We start from the raw sequence: 13,613 nt of genomic DNA, 5'->3' as shown, positions 1-13,613 counted from the left end.
GGTCCCACCTCAGTACTTGTCGACAGTTTCAACGCCCTGTCGAGTGGGGCCCTATCTTCTACTACACAGTAGACAGTGGTCGAGTACCACGCTGCGGCAGTTTCTCGGCCAGTAGATTCCTTCAAGTTGAACGGTTGGCTAAGGACTCCAATGCAGATCGATTGATATAATGACAGACAACATTATCGAAAGGGATTCCGACGAGTCGCATCGATCGTCAATGCAGTGCGATATCTACGTCGCAAAGTTAGTATTCTCTTTCCTTTGACCTAAATATTCGCTTTCTAGAATATCAATCTGCGGTAAACGGACAAAATTTCTGTCCCATGTTCCTCGTTAATGAAGTAGCTGCGACTCAGCCCAAGCAAAAATCGTTCCAGTTTTTGCTACGCTTAATGTGGAAGGTATCCGGTAGACGACCGTTCTGTATCGTGACCTAAGGAAATTTGGGGGCAAACATGCCCAAATTTTAGTTAAGTTTAGCCCTTCGGCTTTCGCGGCGAGGAACAAGACCTGCGGAAGGAAAATTGCCTCCAGCTCGCGCGACAGCTCGAAATCTCCACTAGTATGATATATTTCCTCACTTCAACATCATCCTTCATTTGGCCTGATCCAATATCCGGAGTCGTAATTTTCCTAAACATAGTTTTAAGAACCCTCATGTAAAGCGATAAAGCAATGAAGAAATCAACGTGTAAAAAGAGCAGGGAATAACCCAAACACAAGCGAGAGACACAACCGAACCTGGATAAACCCAGATATCGCGTCCACATAATGCCGGCACTGGGCTGTCACATTTCTTGGAAAGGATGAGATGTAGCACCATCGAAATCCTGCATTGGCAGAAACACTCTCCGTGAAGTTCCCTGGAAGATCTTAACTCCTCAAGACGACAGGATCGCAATCAGATCTGATCGATTTTAGTAATTTTCTAGAAGACTTCTCCCGCCAGCCACAGGTACCGATTTTGAAACGCGGAGCAGGGGCTCCAAATCCAACATTTCTCAACGCAATTGCCCAAAATGGCACAGAGAGGTCTCCACTTTATAGACCTGCATGCAACTCCACGTAACGCAATATGCCAACAGAAAACCTTGCCCCCTTTCGCAGTTAGGTGGTAGTTAGGATTAGTCGTACTTAGCCGTCCGCCGTCGCAGCTGCATACAAGCTCGCCTTTCCGGACGACACCCTGGTCGAGATTCCTCGCTATTATATCGCGGAAATTAGGACGTGCATCAACGTTGGTCGGCATAAATACAATGTCGAGCTCCTGGTGTCTCAACATGGTCTAGAAAGGATAACATACCCCTGCTGCCAGAAGTTTTCCAGAAGGTATCAGGAAGGAGATCCTAGTTGATCAATTGATTGCCAAACCGAAGCAGCAAAGCAAGATCCAGTATTTCCCATGACCGCATCGGTATGGGTGGATGATCTTGCTTGTATCAAGGATAGAAATATGCACATGCGCTCCGGGATGATTTCGAACTTTAGAGCTAACCTAGTGAGCCCGGAATTTCCATCCCTGAACCTTGAAAACTGATATATCTTTTGAATATTCTCTTGCATAGTAAGAGCCATGTCAGAGCTATCGATGGGGCGGTGCTATCTTCGCTTAGGGGGTTCTAGAGTCCTTCTAGAAGTTTGCCCTTTTCGATTGCTATAGATTTAGCCTTGTCCAACATGTAGCTCAATCGTGCTACGCATTGATCAGATAGACTTTCACGGCAAGGGCACACTGACTTCGATAGCGACACAAACCTTAGGCTAGTTAAGAACCAAAGAGAAGATCTCTACTCACGGATTTGAGCGCACACCTTCTGGAAATGGACATGCGTCTGACGTTTACCTCCAACAGGCTGCATGTATGAAGCATAACGGATAGGCGATGGAGGCGCAATTCAGTTGGCTCTCTATGAAGACATCGAATCGCGAGGATGACGATGTCGCATCTATTTTGGGATCTAGAAACTGAATTTCGACCTAAATAGTGGATTGTGGGAGCTTTAGTATCGTTCTAACCGGTTGTAGAAATGTTTACGTCGAGCTGAACTTGCATCAGTTAGGCTAAGTTGTGGCAGAGCACAAGTTGTTTAGTATGTACGTCCCAGGACTGAAGCTACGATAGTATGATTGCAATTGAACGAACGGAGAAACAGCGCAACGCATAATATCCAACACTCTACGTCTGAAATATTCTCGTATTACTGGAGAAGAGAAACGGTTTCTAGTTTACAAACATCATCTACCCTTTGAAAAGAATTCGATGATTTCGATGCCAAATAACTATTATCTATTTTTAGGAGGCTCTGTAAACCTTTGAGGGGTCCATGCGCAAATATACTTTAAAAGAAAAAACAGGCTTCTGCCAATACTCATAGACCTGTGTGCATTTAGAGACCTTCGAACACAATAGTAGTTCGAAAATTTATGCTTTATTATTATTTCGTAGTGCCCATACGCACATGCAACAAGCAATTGGCTACTCGGATTAATGCCAGTTATGTCAAATACTTCATGGGCAGCATAAAGCCTGGCCACCCAGCCTCACTTATTTGAATATAATACTTCTTTGCCATGATGCTGATTAATGGATGGAAGTTTCGCCCATCACAAGATTACCTGCGCAAAGAACGTTAATAATGAGACCTCGGGATCCGACTTTGACGTTCAATATTGTCGGCTCCGATGGGTCTTCGGACTTGATTAGCTCAGTTTCAGTATCTAACAGCTCCTCGTTTTTGACACCCTGTAAAGATATCTTTCTAATCGTCGATATTGTCGAAATTGTGGAGCCAGACTTGGCGATGGATGGCTTAGAGTAAATCAGAGATTGGTTTTGATAAGGCTCAGTAATATCGGAAAGAATCTGTGGGGTTTTGGAACCCGTTGTTGCTTCACCTTGCACGTTGATTTCGATGTTTCCATCAATATTGACAACATCACTTTCCATACACTGTAGTGGAAACTGCTCGAAGTGCATATCCTCATCCATTTGAAACACGAGAGAGGACGGGCTTGTCCCAAGATCTCTAGACTCATTTGTGAAATATCGTTTCAATGGTGGTTTTTTTGTTTTTACCAGTGGTGTTTTTTGTGTATCCCCGCTGCTCTGTTTTTTATTTTCGTCTTCATGTTTGTTATCTTTCAAGCGGCGAGGACTATTTTGAAAGAAGTTATTGATTGCTGCAAACGATGCAGCGGCCTCCATGTCCTTGGCAATATTAGGGCGAGATCGTGAAGGCGATGGACTTTTCGAAAGGGATTTTTTCTTGAAATTGAGACGTCCATGTTTGGGAGATTCAAAACCAATGATTTTTTCTAGATTCGATTGGGTTCGGAGCCTAGACGCTTTGTTATTTAGTACTTTCTTTATCGGAGAGCATTCCGAAGGGTTTAAAGTTGTCTTCTCCGAAAGTTGCAGGGTGGGTTTGTGGTCTAGCTCATTTTTGGGGTTGGGTTCTTCCATGGGCCCCGTCCCAGAAGCAGATGTTATCGGTGTCGCATTAGCTGGTAACCTCACAGGAGGGACTCTTCGTGGAGTTGGAGATATTGTGGCAGCCCTTGTAGGAGACAATAACTTTATATTTTCAGGCTTGTGGGCTACTCGACTCTGAGGCTCCGGGATAAGTTCTAGAGGAGGTCCTTTCTGCTTTAAGGATCGGATAGGCGGCCTTGTAGTCATTCGACGAGGATCAGGGATTAAGATGGCTTCGTCATCCTCACTATCCGCTATGACCAAGGTATCAAGATCCGGTATGTGAACTGGAGCGCGTTTGCTTCGCCGCTGTGGACTAGGCCGGGGCGGTGACCACCTAACAGCGTTACCCATGTCGGAAGAGACTTTGGCATCCACCGTTTCATTTATGCTCTTGGGCAAACTATGCACCTTGGAAGAACCTGCGTGCACTGGCCTCATGGTAATTACGCCGCCGTACTTATTCACGACTAGTTCATCCTGTAGAAAGTTTGTTAGAATGGCTCAGGGGAGTATACACGTCCATCAATGCCTTTATTTATTCGACATACTCTTGCTTTCTGAAGAACTTCAACTCTCTCTATTAGAACGTCCGGTGGTATATCAGAAAAGTGCTTTTGCAAAGTCTCCATAGCTGCAGAACTGAAAGGCTGTCCGTTCTTCTGTGCCTTCAACGCAAGACCTACTAACGTCTGTCGTGATTTGTTAGCACCGGCCTCAAAAATTGTATGATTATATTGTTATAAGGTCTTCGGCTTTATAGACTCGGTAGAGTTACCATATTGACGCTTCCACTTCGTTTTCCACTATCCATCATGATAGAATGTAACGTTGATATCGATCCGGTTATAATTATAAGTATCTGCAGTTGCAAGTTGAGGAAGTTAAGTTGATGTATCGCAGTTGATGCCATTTTTGCTATCTCTTTGGTTTGGTGTTTTAAACATACCCTGGCCTGGCTGTGGGCCGACGACTATGTTATTTACCGAAATAATTAATTTTTAATTATTAAATGTCTTGCGACATGCATTAAAGTTCCTGTTGATCAAATCGCGATCTAGATCTGTTAGATGAAGAGATCTGGCGCTGTGTAACATGGTCCAGATCTCGTGTGTAACCCCATCAAGCTCCCTGGTTAGGCAACACAACTTTTCCAACACTTCAAGATCACCACCACTGGTTGAAGTCCCTAGACGATTTTTATTAGCTCAGAAACATTGAAAACAAAAAAATAAAAAAATAACTTCTGGCAAGGGTGTGGCTAAACAGTGGCGGATGCTTAATGCCTAAAAATATCCTAGCTGTTATATTAGCCAACGAGTTTACACGTTAGCGATGTCTTAAGTTATCGACCAGGGGGAAAGCTTGAGTCAGCGATTAGATGCGGCGTAAGAGACATCTTTCCGGCCGGTGCTACTAGCGAGACCCACCATGTTTGAGACCGAGATTTGTGAAGGAATCGCTTCATTGTCTAACATCAATAGAGAAAATTTTTTATTTTTTTATTTTTTATTTTTATTTTTATTTTTTTTGGATCCCGAGAAAATGCCACTTCGAATATTAATTTAGGATCCAACTTCTCCGCCTTCAAACAGATGACAGAATGCACGTACACTATGGCGAGATTCTATAATCCGCGAAAAATTAAGCTAGGATATCGATGTTGGGCTGCAGGAGTATTCAGTTTCACCGTCGACAGTCCACGTGAGTTACCTCGTATCGTGGTCTGATGCGCCCCACAGGTGAAATATTTGTAAAAATTTAGCAATCGAATGAGGTCCGAAACTAGCGATCGGTTTCTGTCCGACAGCTATCACATTCGATCAATTCAAATATGTGGACTTATCAATTACTATATATATCGCGGTGATAGATCGATGGCTGGTAAGAAAGCGAATGTGACATTCCTTCGTCGGCATTACGTCTTGCTTACAAAAGGGCCGAAATCCCGGCGAAATTAATCTATTTAATTCAGACAACCCCGCTACTGCAGTGTCCCCGCGGGCGGGAGGGGGGAGAGCACAAAAAAAAAAAAAGCCAGATAACAGCTGAGGTCGACGGTCGATTCTTTAAGCTTTGATAGTCCTGCTGCCCGTGCATTATCATGTACCATAAATAAGTTGAGAGTCGATATAGCTATATATGGGAGGATCATCTGATCTAGAACCAGGGACTGTCTCGATTGGCCTACACAAGCCCCCCCTTGTTCTATACGGATATTAGTTATCAATATTATCGGCCGCCCGCATGAATAAACCTGGTAGCTTGGATGCAAGGCGTAGCTCTCAGCAGGGCCCGGATACGAGGTCCTAATGGCCGTATGCACCACTTTTATAAACTTCTTTATAATTCTGATCTCGGAACAACATCTGAGTATCAAGTGCAGCGTTTTATTCGCTTAATTGGCATGGACACGTGCTCAGAGCCAACAGGGAGACCCCCTAAATATCTTTCCGTAGCTTTTGTGAAAGTGAGACGGAATATATCGATTGAGGCTAAATACACCCTTTCCTATTCTAGGTAGGCTCGAGAGCGGGTGATATGGTGATGCTCATTGATTGGAATGATAGCCTAATTCTTAAACGGAGTTAAAACGCGATATCAATTATCTGCAACAGGAAGTGGTCTATGCTAGTGTGGATCCCAAGCTGTCGGCGTGTGCGGAATGTACTTACTATTACATCTTGCATGCTGAAATTTCGTGCATCATGCATGTCCTGTGCTCGGATTGCAAACGCCAATTGTAATAAGGCATATACATTATCTTGAACGCAAATATAATAGAACAAGGTTAGACATGTTAACTATAAATTGAACACGAGCATCCAAGCAATTGATCAGAAATCCCTCGCTTTCGCTTCCAAAGTTTTACTAGTTGCTTCCATGGTTGGTTAGAATATCAACCAGCCTATTCAGTACTCGAGACCTTTGTCTTCAAGTATCCTACTCCAACACCTTAAGCCAACACAATTTGGTGACTAGATGCAACATTAATACCATCCCGCATTATAGCACTATAGATCTATCAGCAGCTTCTTCATTCAAGATATTGGTAACTAATTCCATGGACATAGGCTGCAAATTCCATAGCGCTAATATACAATATTTCCAGGCCAGTCGGAGGAATTCTAACATAAGTGGTTATGAGACTAGTTGCCCGCAATATGGTGCCAAATACAGGAGTTCTTTCATTTACGAGACTACCTATCGAAATTGAATTTTCAATTCTAGACCAGCTTCACTGGACGCAATACCATACTGCTTCGCAAGTGTGCAAATTATGGCGTAAATATCTAAAGCGCAACGCCAAGCCAGTATGCTATCATCAGTGGCCACGGTTATTCCCTAAGTCTCCAAAACGACACGATAATCTAATATCACAATTTCGACGCATGGATATTTCGCAATATCACAACATACGAGACAATCCTCCTGGATTCGTTTTTGTGCACGAATTGATTTATCGAGGAGGAATCACGTTTTGTGTCCAAACAACACCAACGGGCGAAGATGCAGGATTCGGGAGGCCCCGAGATATATATCTCCCGAGCTATCTAGCTGATTCTATGAAAAGTGATGGGGATAGAAACCGCGAATGGAGGCTTTTCCTAGGGGGTATGACATTTGACGGAACATACCGTCGAATCAATACTCTTGCTTATCTCAACCATCCAGTCTTCCCAGTTGCGATATCAAGTATTGCGATCGATTGCTTTAGGTATCGGTACCCAGAGGACAAAACACTAGACTACTTTATTGGTCATTTGCGATTTATGCTTAACAAGAATATTCCACTGGTTTTACAGGGAATTTACACTGTGAGAGATCTGCTGGAGTTAATACGAAGATCCGCTTTGGAAGAAGTCAAAGGGTTTTGGAGGGATCCAGCATCATTGGTATTAGTCCTGAAGAAACCTGTACTATCAGAAACGGGGACTGTGTATCTATCCATTGGCGTTGCACCGACACCCGTTTGGAAGACTACTAAGGAACGGGACGGTATACATGATTGGAGAAAGTACTAAAGTTTTTTTCTTTTGAATATTTTGTAATCATTTTTTAGCCTCCTAGAGTCCTTGGCGTCCGAGCGTAAAGTTTAAAGTAGCCAATCTCGTCAGGTGTACATAGATATATTACAAAACACCAGCCACCTCCAGTTTTAGGGTCATTGCAATGCATTCTATATTGCTGCACCAACAGAAAGCGTAGTTATCCATTATCGCGGGCGGCAGGAATATCGCCAACTTTTACCGGCCCGAGAAATGTAACATGCATATGCTGAAAATTTAACTCTTAAGTTCGCCACGTCAACGGCCCTTTAGGAGATGTTTACTGTTGTTTGCCTGTCCATGCAGACGCATGCCAGAACGAGGATGTATGCAGTCACGGCACGGGCCGCTAGGTTCAATTGCAAGTCTTGGGATTTGTTTCACGGGCTTTGACACCCGCACAGATCGCTAGTAGTGGAGTATAGCGAGCCGACAGAGTGGCTGTATCGTACCTCTGCGCTACATGTATCGAGATCTAAGCAAGAGAATACGATCGTATATTAATAAAACGGCTATTATTTCAGCCTCATGGCGTTGGTACGCCAATCATATGAGGGGTTAAGCATAATATATGCTCCTCAGGTTGTATCATGATAGGCATTTTGTCTTTGATCTCTGCACTGACACCCAAATATATTAAACGTCGGCTGAATGCACCGTAATTTGTGTTGCATTGACGTCGCAAGTTCCTGTTCCTTCGAGTCGGGGTGCATTAGCGCACTATTTCTATGCAAAAATACTTGCCGGTTCCCCACTATATCTCCGAGAGTTCGTTTCGCGGGTGCGTTTTACAGCCGATATTCCGTTACGAGAAAGAGCAAGAAAATTCAGAATTTTACGCAATGCAACTTAATATAAACACTTAAGCCGGTTGGTTCTTGTAGTAACGTTATAAAAGTGGACATGCTAGGGTCGACATGAGAGCGCTTACACTAGTCAAGGCGACAAGAGATTTTCGTATTTTAGACCGATCGATTGTAAAGCAAAGGTGTACCGGCCTCTAGTATGCATGCACCCCAAGTCTTCCCTGTCCCTGTATGACGTGCAGCGCATTTCGTCTGTTCTTCGGCATGGCAAACCAAACATGAATCAGTCTGTTTCGTTTGCATTCAACGTTTAACCTTGTTTGGCAGGAGGGGAAACCTGGGACCGTGAACCTCTTTAACGGCTTCAATTCCCAAAAACCGAACAAACGTAAAACCCAAACCCGGCTTTTCCGTCTCACGTCTGTGCCATCATCGACAACTAAATTCTGACGTAAACATTGAAAATTTTACTCTCCCGTCCCGTAAGCTTAGGCAGCTGATAACTCTTACCTACTCCTTGGCAGCCATACTCGCTTAGATTAATGGTGTGCACGGCATGTTAAAAGTGGGGCTACCCCTCCATTACTGATGATCTCATTAAGTTTGGTCTAGCCAGAACAATAAGATCTTCGTGGAGGGGCTTGCCAGGACTGCAGGGGGCGGGACGAAATCTCTTATGTTCACAAGGACGCAGGCTGCAGCTTACCCTTGCCTGCACCTCCATAGCTCGCTGAAGCTATGGGTACCCTTACCTCGCGAGAGCTAAAGCTCCGGTATATGCGTCGCCGAACCGCATGACCATATCATTCGACAGGGCTCTCTGCACTCTTAGGCTGACGAAAAGAGAGAAAAAGACTCACGGGGTTTTACACAAGCAAAAATGTTACTATTCTCTTTTTTTTCGTCTGATAACTTTTTTCAGGTTTTACAATCTTGGGGCTGGGGTTGTTCCCACTTTTTGGCACAGACTCTGCAAATTAATATATAATCGTTACGATCAAGAAAATCCCCGGCATTGCACAAGGAGGGATGGGCGACAAGGGATATCTCCTCCATTCCCCTCATAATCTTTTCAGAGCTCCGAATCTTATGCTCATATTGTGCTTCTTGAACTCCGTTTTCTCAGCCGAACTTTTAGCCGATATATTAAAGTCTGCAATCGACGATAAATTAATATATTAAACAAGAAATGCGTTTCGTATCGCGGCTCAATTTGTATTTATTGCTTCTAGAGGTGGCGTCGGCCAGGAGCATAATTTCGGCGAGAGAAGGAACGCCAAAATGCATAGTATGTGCATCTCAAATCACCTGCCTTATGAACTTCAAGAAGGAAAGAAAGAATATGACATGACTAAGGTCCGACCTTTTCCCTTTTTCCGGTTTAGCAAGCCTGCCTTCCTATTGCTATCGGTGCAACCGAATGCCTACCAACGAATACATCATGCATTTGCGATAGCCAGCCTTTTTACGAATCGTTGATCCCGTGTGTTTTGCTAAATTGTGCATACCAAGACGTTGGGGGTAAGTCGTATTATCCCCTATGGATCATAGAAGAGCGAAATTTGACAAAGTATCTTTGATAAAAATAGACCTTTTACAGTTTGGTGTCGAGTTCTGCCGAAGAACTAGGGTCAACTCTACCCGATTACAGCGCCTCAATACTGGGTTTGGAAAGTCTACGAACGGTGGGAGTGATGGCGATGATGCATCTGTCAGCTCTACATCAGCGGCTCCTGTAGAGCCGACTCCTACTCCAGAACCAGTGACAATTTCATCAACGCAGATTGAGCCTTTAGAGCGGCTTGAGGTTGAATCGAGTGGTATATCTGCGCCGACGACAACAACTAAATCCAAAACACCATCCGGCTTGTTCAGCGTAGAATCGAACTCTAAATTAGACGGTTCTAACACCGAACTCGTCGTAATTCAAACGGCGGATCCAACGCCGCCAAGGAACGCGCAGCCACCGGCTACCACTGCTCCTGGAAGTACATTTGCACCCCCTACGCCGACGGTTGATGAACCATCGTCTGCGTCTGCAAGTACATTGCATATGTTTGGCCGAAGCAGCTTCAATTCGTTTGTTGTGTGCTTGCTTGCCTTATTGTTGGTTTTTTGATATAGTTAGACATATAATCAAAGCGCTTGCTTGAAATGGGCCGTTAAAGTCTGTAGAAGGCCCTGTATCGACTGAGAGTCAGTCAGTACCTTGGTTATGGAGAGGTTTTATTAGAAATTTCTGCTTTACCTTCGTGAACAGCAATTCTTATATATATCACTTATATACATAAGGAAATTGATATAATTTCTTGTAGAAAATTTGGCCCGCTGAATGTAAACTTTTCGCAAAACAAACGTAGCAAGATCCATATTCGGGGCGATAGCTACCCGAGAATAAGATGTAAATGTACCATAAAATGTTAATTTGCGGTACAAATACCATACGCTTATCCTTGGCAGTCGCAGCCGTCTTCTTCTCCAGCCTACTCGCAGGCGCTCCCCACTGACATTTGGACAGTGGGAACCCAGGCGAAGAATGTTGATCATTCGCGACTCCTCCAAATGATACAAATACCCCCTTTTCGTCTGGGCTTGGCTTGGCTCGGCTCATCTTGAAAATACTCCGTGATAACTGTCATAATCCCTAACACCAATTCACTAACTGTTGGGGACCTCACAATTTTGCTGGCATACTCGTGGAGATGCTCTTGAATCAGCACAGAGATGCGAGGAGCCAATAAGCTGCGATATATATTCTGCAATCCCCCTTCCCCCTTTCACTGTCACCATCCGCTTTATCGTAATCTTGGTGGAAAGTAATATTATCTGCGTTATTTTCCCTGTAACGGTATCATGGAAATAGCCTTTGATATCTGTGGGCTTAACATTTCGTGCCCACCATCGATAAAATGCCCTTCCATCTTGCGCAAAGAAACAGTGTTTTCGAAGCTAACCGTCCGCATTTTCGCATCTCGGCATAGAAAGAATGCAATCAAATGTCTCGTAAAGATACGGTGGAGTTGTTTGGACGGAACTTCTGCTTGCCCTTGTCCGGGTAGCTCCAAGATGCTAGTAAATACCGTTTTGTCGAGGTTTCGAGTTTTGTGAATAATTATAACTGTTTTGCATTGGCGATTACAGGCAGATTATTGTGTTTCGTGACCGCTCTAGGCAGGTTGATATAAGCACGCCAGGAGCGACATACTTGTTTTTCAGGCTGAGTGGGCTGGCCATTCGAGTGTATCCAGGATTATGTATAATACCTCAGCAGGAAATTGGCCCAGAGGAAACCTTTACCGTCGTTCTCGAAACTTTCTGTAGGTGTGGGCTTTGTAAACATAAAGTTGAACCCATTGTCAAAAATAGAGGGTATATGAGGATATACCATGCCAAAAAAAGACTAAAATAGGAGCAAATAACGGAGATTTCAAGCATAAATTATAACATGTACCCCAAACAGGTTATGATCGAAGAAAACATATATAGGCGCCCCGAGATCTAGCTATAGATCTAGGTCCCGAGCTAGAGCTAGCGGCCTCGATTTAATTGAATTCAACAGGGTATCGAACATTTAATCTTCAAACTCAGCCGCAAACGTTAAACTGTTGACTCATAGTTTGGTTAAGAGACTGCCGCTGACCCTGTGCTAATTCCCAATCACAACGCACGATAATCGATTAGGATCCAAGGTTCTCGGAGGGTGGGTCTAGTAGGATATATCGGTATAATATATTCTAGAAATAAAACATGTGGCCCGAATGGTACGGGCGGGGCGTGCCGACGTATGCTCTGCTGCCAAGATAGGTCAAACTTCGAATCAGGCTTTCTTTAAGACCGTTACAACAGCCATACAGCGTCTATATAGTTTCTAGTATACATGTCGATTTTCGCATGCAATACTTCGGATCTAAAGGCTGGCTGCCATGGCCCTTTAGGCCGTTCGCTGTGGACAACATCGAACTCTGGAAACTTTTCTTCGATATCTTCAGACTCTACCTCTGTTAATTCTGGGACCCAACCTACTTTCGCATCCTTATTATACTTAACCAAGAATTTGATGTGTATGTCTTCAGAAACGAATGCTTTAATATCAAGAAACGAGCGATATGGGCCTAATGAAACAAGCAAAAGTGCTGACTTTTGGCCATTGAAACGTCTAATATGGCTTTTGACCACTTTCAAAGCATATTTCGCGAGACCATCAATCCCATGCATGCTCGGTGGGAACTCGTCAAGGATACGCAGGAGCCGCATATTGGCGGGTAACTCTAACTATTCGCGAGTAAGCTAGCAGTTAATTAAATTTCCTCGAGACATATAAGCTTAGATATACTAACACGTTTAAGTTGGTTGGTGTCCCCAAAAAAGGCAGAAACCTCTTCAACCTTCGGAAAGCCACTTATCTCTAGTTTGGAGCCGTGACAAGAGGCCTTAGTGCTTGACACGTGAGTGCCACATTGCGTAAATGCTTGACAGGAAGCATCTATACCAATATATGGTTAGTTCGGATCTGTTGGAATTCGCCTTGAAGTAGCTGGTGGCATTTTAAAATTTAAATCTACAAATTCAAGAATCATTCTGAGTATTTCAAGTGGCATGCTTAACAGATAGGAGCGCGTTACCTTTGTGAATTGTCGCGCGTACACGCGTATTTCTCTCCTATTGAGGAGCCTCATAGCTCTGAACCTCCATAACAAACATTAAACTCCTAGAATCAACATGAAAATATCGCGTAATCGTTGTTATTCGCAGAATATCTTGCGGGGAGAATTAGTATCGTAATTAGGGGGGGGATTTGGGATGGTTGGATATACATTAATGGCATCTACCTTCCAGACTAGATGCGCGCGGTGTAACAGCATACCAACCGCATGTCGTCGCTTAACTCCCTAGATCCTTGAAATTACTAATAGTGTTGCAATCTGAACTACAAATTTGTATTCTCCACCCATAAATCTATCTATTTGCTTCGTGAATTTGTGTATCCAAGCTCCAGTCAATTTCCTCGATGTATGTGTTAATAGGCTTGTAGGCCAGCTACACAGTTAACTACGAGGCTAGGCTCTAACTATGTGCCAACACTTAGCTTATAATTTTTCGCATTTACAACCGGTTTACTTCCTCTGCTTTGGCTCTATATAATTTGGAATTAATATTTTAGCTCTTGGTTTGGTCGTGATGCAGGATACCTCTAGTACTAGTAGCTAGTGCTATTGCTATATAATGTTCGCCATCACCCATCGCGGTATCGAGGCTAAAATGCAAGCCTGTTATGTAAGATGT

The 13,613-nt window shown here is 43.7% G+C and overlaps 4 protein-coding genes across 4 annotated transcripts; 2 read left to right on the top strand and 2 right to left on the bottom strand.

Annotated features, from left to right (window-relative positions):
• Positions 1 to 2,584: 2,584 nt before the first annotated feature.
• On the bottom strand, positions 2,585 to 4,289 carry AOL_s00081g75 (uncharacterized protein; the record flags this gene model as incomplete). The annotated part of the gene is made up of 3 exons (XM_011124894.1): positions 2,585 to 3,955; positions 4,027 to 4,167; positions 4,254 to 4,289. 3 exons carry the CDS (start codon positions 4,287 to 4,289, stop codon positions 2,585 to 2,587), a joined length of 1,548 nt encoding a protein of 515 aa, XP_011123196.1.
• A 2,803-nt stretch (positions 4,290 to 7,092) lies between these two features.
• On the top strand, positions 7,093 to 7,500 carry AOL_s00081g74 (uncharacterized protein; the record flags this gene model as incomplete). Its single annotated transcript, XM_011124893.1, has 1 exon — positions 7,093 to 7,500. One exon carries the CDS (start codon positions 7,093 to 7,095, stop codon positions 7,498 to 7,500), a length of 408 nt encoding a protein of 135 aa, XP_011123195.1.
• Positions 7,501 to 9,870: 2,370 nt separating this feature from the next.
• Positions 9,871 to 10,449, top strand: AOL_s00081g73 (uncharacterized protein; the record flags this gene model as incomplete). The annotated part of the gene is made up of 1 exon (XM_011124892.1): positions 9,871 to 10,449. One exon carries the CDS (start codon positions 9,871 to 9,873, stop codon positions 10,447 to 10,449), a length of 579 nt encoding a protein of 192 aa, XP_011123194.1.
• Positions 10,450 to 12,167: 1,718 nt separating this feature from the next.
• On the bottom strand, positions 12,168 to 12,584 carry AOL_s00081g72 (uncharacterized protein; the record flags this gene model as incomplete). The annotated part of the gene is made up of 1 exon (XM_011124891.1): positions 12,168 to 12,584. The coding sequence occupies one exon, from the start codon at positions 12,582 to 12,584 to the stop codon at positions 12,168 to 12,170; it is 417 nt and encodes a 138-aa protein (XP_011123193.1).
• Between the last annotated feature and the right edge of the window lie 1,029 nt (positions 12,585 to 13,613).

The sequence above is a fragment of the Orbilia oligospora genome, assembly GCF_000225545.1.
Source record: "Orbilia oligospora ATCC 24927 unplaced genomic scaffold scaffold00081, whole genome shotgun sequence".
Lineage (NCBI taxonomy): Eukaryota > Fungi > Ascomycota > Orbiliomycetes > Orbiliales > Orbiliaceae > Orbilia > Orbilia oligospora.
The sequence above is the reverse complement of the archived record's forward strand: the minus strand, read 5'-3'. Positions and strand labels throughout refer to the sequence as shown.